Source organism: Malus domestica, chromosome 11, assembly GCF_042453785.1.
Source record: "Malus domestica chromosome 11, GDT2T_hap1".
Taxonomy (NCBI): domain Eukaryota; kingdom Viridiplantae; phylum Streptophyta; class Magnoliopsida; order Rosales; family Rosaceae; genus Malus; species Malus domestica.
The window spans coordinates 41284215-41290213 of NC_091671.1; the positions used below are offsets into that span (position 1 = coordinate 41284215).

Consider the following 5999-nt stretch of genomic DNA (forward strand, 5'->3'; position numbering starts at 1 on the left):
GATCACTTGTGAAGATAAGTACGTAAATGAATAGGGACAGGGAAGCAAACACAAAATGTACGTGGTTCACCCAGATCGGCTACGTCCACGGAGTAGAGGAGTTCTCATTAATTGTGAAGGGTTTACACAAATACATAGGTTCAAGCTCTCATTTTGTGAGTTCTAGTGAATAGTTTAGTACAAAATGACATTAGAGATTATTGTGGGAGAATGATCCCTATTTATAGAGGAGAGTTTCTAGTTTTGTTCTAACATCGACACGTGTCGTGTTGTGATTGGCTTCTGATGTTGACACGTGTCGAGCTGTGATTGGCTTCTGATGTCGACACGTGTCGCATTGTGATTGGCCTCCTGGTTGAAAGGAAGCTCTTCTAGGTCCTTGACGGTATAACGTTGACCGGTGCTCAGTAGTTTCGGGATTGGTCAAGTATGGTACAAACAAACATCATTCCGGTATGCCTCTTGTTGTAAGGTAAACCATTTTTTGGCGTCATTCGCAGGGTTTGGAATTGCTTGGACAAGTGTCGCCCACTTTGGGTAGATGTCATCTGCAAAGTAATACCCCATATTGTACTGACGCCCGTTGATGTAGTAGTCAAGTTGAGGTGATTTAACTTCCGTTAGGTTATTGAAGAGGGGTGAACGCCCAAAAATTGTAATGTCATTTTGGGATCCAAGGACTCCAAAGAAAGCATGCCAAATCCATGTGTCATACAAGGCAATTGCCTCTAACACAATAGTTGGCTTTCTCGACCTTCCGCTAAAGCCTTCTTGCCATCCGGTGTGACATTTCTTCCAATTCCAATGCATGCAGTCTAATGACCCTATCATGCCCGTAAACCCACGATCTTCAGCTTTGCAAAGTAGCCGATTCAGATCTTTTTGATTTGGCTCGCGGAGGTACTCCTCTTTGTAAAGCTGAATAATTGTGTTACAGAATTCAGCAAAAGTATCAAGGCATGTAGACTCAGACATACCAAATGTTTCATCCATTGAATCAACTGGGGAGGCATAGGCCATCATTCGTAATGCAACAATAACCTTTTGATGAGGTGAGAAACCAGGATAGCCTTTTCTATCCAGCTTCTGTCGAAAGTATGGATCAACATGCTGGACATCATGAAGTAAACGCTCGAAGACATGATGCCTTATCCGTAAGTGATGTCTGAAATCCTCTTCTATGTACACCAAGTTGGGGTTGAAGTAATTGTTCATCAGATTGGCATGCATCATCGCTCTATTTCATGGTTTGTAAGAGCAACCAGCAATATAGACACCCCATTGAGGTTATTCCTCAGTTGGCTAACACACCATGACTATAGCCATGGCTGCCAAATATCATGTGTTATGCCACGCTTCATCTTCTTCATTAGACTCATCATCTTCTCGTCCCATATGCGCCCTTTTTTCTTCCAATTCAGAATTGGATGAGGACCCCCAGTTGGAATCCGAAGATGATACAAAGTTGGAATTCATTGCAAACTTGAATTGAAAGAGATTGAATTCAAATGTATGTGAATTATAGCCCAATATCCACCCTATTTATAGCCCCAAAAAATGTAAATCCAACAGCTAGCTGATGTTATGCTGACATTAGTTACCGTTGGATTTGAATTTTTTTTTCGGCCAAAATTTAAAAATTCTCATTTTTTCGTATAAATTTAAGTTGTCGTGGGTGGCTTGGTGCTGCGGCAGCTCAGCGTGGGTCGAAGGTTGGCTGCAGCGGCATGGGTTGCAAAGACGAGTTAGGGCTCGACTTAGGTTCGGCTGGTATGGGCCAGGGGCCACTTGGCTTGGGCCAAGGTTTGTAGGCATTAGGGCTCGAGGTATGGGCCGTTTGGGCTCAAGCCCGTGCTTAGATAGAGGAATGAGGTGTGGGGGCTGATGCCCCCTTCTTGTTGGTTTTGGGTAGCCCGTATAAGAGATGAAAGGGAAAATGAGGCACATAAGCGTTATCTTTCTCTCCAATTGGATTGGGTCGTGATGCCTGCTGGGCCGAGAGAGAGAAACAAAAGCCAGCACGGGTTGGGCTCTCTTGGGTGCTGCTATTGGATCGTGGGGCCTATTGCATAATTTTTTAGGCAGCTGTTTAACAATTCTTCCTTGCATCTTTGTAGAATTTCCTCGAGCATGTCTTCTTCAAGCCACAAAAGTGATGATAGTATGCCGCCGTTGTATTGTCAAGGCAGGTTTTTTAGTAAAGTTGGCTACTTTAAGGCTGCTTACTTCAAAACTAATTCTGATGACTCGTTTAGAGATTTCCTTAAAGAATATAGGCATGCCATTTCGTTTGGAATGCGTGTGAAACGTGTCAAGGAGGGTAGCAACTGTGAGCCATGTAGTGGGGTTCAGATAGCTATCAAGTTTCACCCCTACTACTTTGTGTTACAATTTACTTTTCCCATGTCGTGTTTCTTCCAAGAAATGCTTTGCTCCATGAAATGTGTCCCCGCTCAATGTTCTCCAAATGCGGTTCGTGTGATGGAGGGTTCCTTAATCTAAGCCAATTCTTTGACTTGGATTTGACTGTTAACGAATTATGATACTTCATTGACTTAGGCCATATTGATGGACTTAGGCAGCTGCGATCCTGCCATAAGCTATTTGATCATTTGAGCACAGAAGATCATGACTAGACCAAAGATACTTTGAGACCGCTTGCTAGGAGATCGTTAACTTGAAGACTAGGCTTGACTCGATCGAAGTTAAGTATGAAAGTGTAGAGAATGAGATTGGTTGTTATATACCTCAGATTCAAGATCTTGAGTGTGTTGTTTCCAAGCTTCATTCTGCTGTTTACTGAAAGGATGAAGAGTTGACTGCTACTTATAATTAAGTGATCCACTTCAAGAAGATTGTCGGCTTGAACCCCAAGTGTTGGAACTCCAAGGTGCGCTGAAAATCAACGAAGGTCTAAAGAAGGAAATGGATGAGCTTCTGCGCATTTGTGTTGGACTACTCGAGGAGAACGAGTAAGCTGAATGATGATAAGGTTGGACTCGAGGCTTCGCTTGTTTAGAGTTAGGCCGATTTCTACAAGCTGGGTTATGTAAATCATCTCTTTGGTAGGCCGTCTGACTTAGAGTTTGCTGGGAAAGACTTCGAGACCTTCTTTATTTTTCCAGAAGACTTGTTTGCCTTAACTTTTGAGGTTTCCATTGGTGAAGTAGTCAGAGAAATTAGTACCCAAGCTAGGGCAGCCAGGGATGAAGCGTTGGATGATGCCACTGCTGAGAATATAGTGACTGCTGAAGGTGTGGCGACCGAGTAGTCATGGGATGTCCAAGCTACTGAAAAGTAGTATTCTAAGTAGCCTTTAGGACTTTATTTGTTTTCCATGTGGCGGCAGAGTGTGGAACCAATCTTACGTCTCGCCTTGTAGAGTGGTGGCAAATATATTGCACGTGAGTGCATCATTGTTCCGATAGAGGATCATTGCGCTTCATTAATGCTTTAAGTGCCCTTCGAGTCTCCATCCCTTTTGAAGGATGTGAAATGTGGCATGCTAAACTTGCGTGGAGACTCTGCTTACTCGTTCTCATCCGTGAAAGGAAACCTGCTTATGTTGGTCATGTCTTGTTGTAGTGCCTCGTCAGTGACCTCCTTACATTAGAAATCACAAAATCTCTCAGGCAGAAACCTCTCTACTTCTTCTTGAATTTGCCTTTGCTGGTCTAGGTTACTCATCTATATGTTCGGCTCATCTATGTCGCGGTTGTGGTGTATGTGGTATGTTCCTAGCAGGTGAAAGAATTTTTTACAAGCTGCCGGTTGAACTTGAGCTAGATTGAGTGACTGTTTCTCTCTGTCTATTGTGCTGTCTACTCCGATGTGAGGTGGAATATGCTCTTTGCAGGCTTAGCCGCGAATGAACACTTCGCCTGTAAGGTTGCTCATGTTAATTATTGAAGTATGGCCACAATCATGAGTGTATGCTCGTTCGTGGGCCTAAATGAGAGTACCCGCTCATCCGCGCGCTAAGATGAGAGTATACGTTATCTTGGGGGCCAAGTCATGAGTGTACACTGCCCGAACGGTCGGCTCGTTGGTCGATGGGCTGTTTTCCAGGACGCTGCTGGAGAGGTTCGTCGTCTGCCCTTGTCCTACTTTAGGACACCTCGTCTGGAACACGCTGCATCTCGGTACGCTGCAAGAGCTGATTCACCAAGGTCGTCTACTACACGAGGGGGCTTATCAACTCTGTGACTTGTCGAGATAAGTGTTGTTCGTCATTTAGCTTGGAAGACCTTGGACGATATACATCTTCTTGAGTAGTGGAAGTGTAATGGACTCTGGGCTCGAGATTTAAATTGGGATATGTCAAATCTGTAGAAAAATAGAAAGAAAATACCCCCAGTTCAATTGTCAGTCCAGAAATCTAAAGTCGGGACTGTTGAATCGGTCTTAGACTGGTTTGGGATGTTGGGTGAGCCATGGGTTGGACCATGGGTTGGACCGTGGGTGCGGGCTTGCGTTGGAGTGCGTAGGTACTAGGCTCTTTTTGGGACGGTTTGGGCCTGCGGGTCTTGGGCTGCTACAGCTATAATTTGGGCCTGCTCGTGCTGGGCTTCCATATAGCGTGGACCTGGGCTCGTTGCTGTAAGGTGGCACGGGCCTGGGTTTGCAGCTGCATGATGATGCCTTCACTGTGGGCTTGGGTCTCGCCGTGAACTGCCACTGTGGCTGTCGTCGGCATAGCTACGGTGGTGCCCCGTGGGGATGGTGCCACTCCATTTGTTGTTGCATTGAGCCTCGTGGATCGTCGTGGTGGGGCTATGCCTTGATCTCCATTACTTGGTCCAAATCCTTGAGCGTAGGAAGTTCTATTCGTTGTGCTTTCTGAATTTCCAGCCATTGTACTTTTCTTTTACATTTATTCAAAGAACTTTATAAAAAATTCTAGGAATAACAACGAACGAAAAATCTATGAATGAACAAGAAATGAGAAACTTTGAATGCGAGAGTCTTTTTCGAGCGTGTGAATCAAGACTCTCAATGAAAGCACCAATTTGTGGATGCAAATTTCTACCATCTTCTCCTTAGACGAAAATGCACTTGCAAAATAATAACACCTAAGATTAAGGCCAAAAGCCTCACGCGCCCACGATGAATAGGGAGGCTTTGGCCGAAGAATCTTTGATGCCAAAGTTAAAATTCTGAAAAGAATGTGTTTAGGAGTTTGTGGGTAGCCAATGCCTTCGTTTTTTAGTGGGATAATACGGCTATTTATAAGGGAGTGGCCAGCCCTATTTGGAGAATAGTGGTCAGCCATATATGGTGTAATTGGGTGAATAATTGCAAAATATTATGTGAAATAATATCTTGCAATTAACATGGAAATTAATCCTAAATTAAATAGGAAAATTGGGAGTTACCTTTTCAATAAGGATTTGATGAGGAGTGATGAGAGTGATTTGAATAAATACCATTTTGATCACTCTTGACTCTTCCTTGATTGAGTTGTTATTGTCTGTTGCACACGCGTGGGAATCCCAGTGTGCCTCAAGGGTAATTTTGTCCTTTTAACCCAAAAGTCCACGTGTCACCTCCATAATTTTCTTGATTATTTTTGGCTCCACAGTTATGGTTAAATGGGAACGCGGTTATGGGTATAGCTAATCATTTATAAACGGTTATGGGTATGGGTATAACTGTTTATGTAATTACCTAAGGGTATGGGTATGTGAAAATAGGGGAGGACACAGGCAAGGTTGAACCCAAATTAGGGGAACCAGACTGGACCCGTTTTAAAATGCAACGGGGCGGGCAGGGCCGGTAATGGAATTTCTGAATTTACAAGGACTTAACCTGGTCTGTTTCAAATGGGCCGGTTCTAGCCGAGTCCACGGTTTCATATATATATTTTTTTATTAGAGTAAATTATTTTATTTGTGTATTATCTCTTTGCTAATATAGAATAGTCGAGTCTAAACATGAATCTTTTATTCAACGAAGAAGTAGACGGAAAAATGAACTTGAATAAATCAGATGAAGAAATT

At 43.5% G+C, this 5999-nt stretch overlaps 1 protein-coding gene across 1 annotated transcript; it reads right to left on the reverse strand.

The window, feature by feature from the left end:
- Positions 1–423: 423 nt before the first annotated feature.
- LOC139189573 (uncharacterized) lies at positions 424–1233 on the reverse strand. The gene has a single exon (XM_070808556.1). It carries the CDS (start codon positions 1231–1233, stop codon positions 424–426), a length of 810 nt encoding a protein of 269 aa, XP_070664657.1.
- Between the last annotated feature and the right edge of the window lie 4766 nt (positions 1234–5999).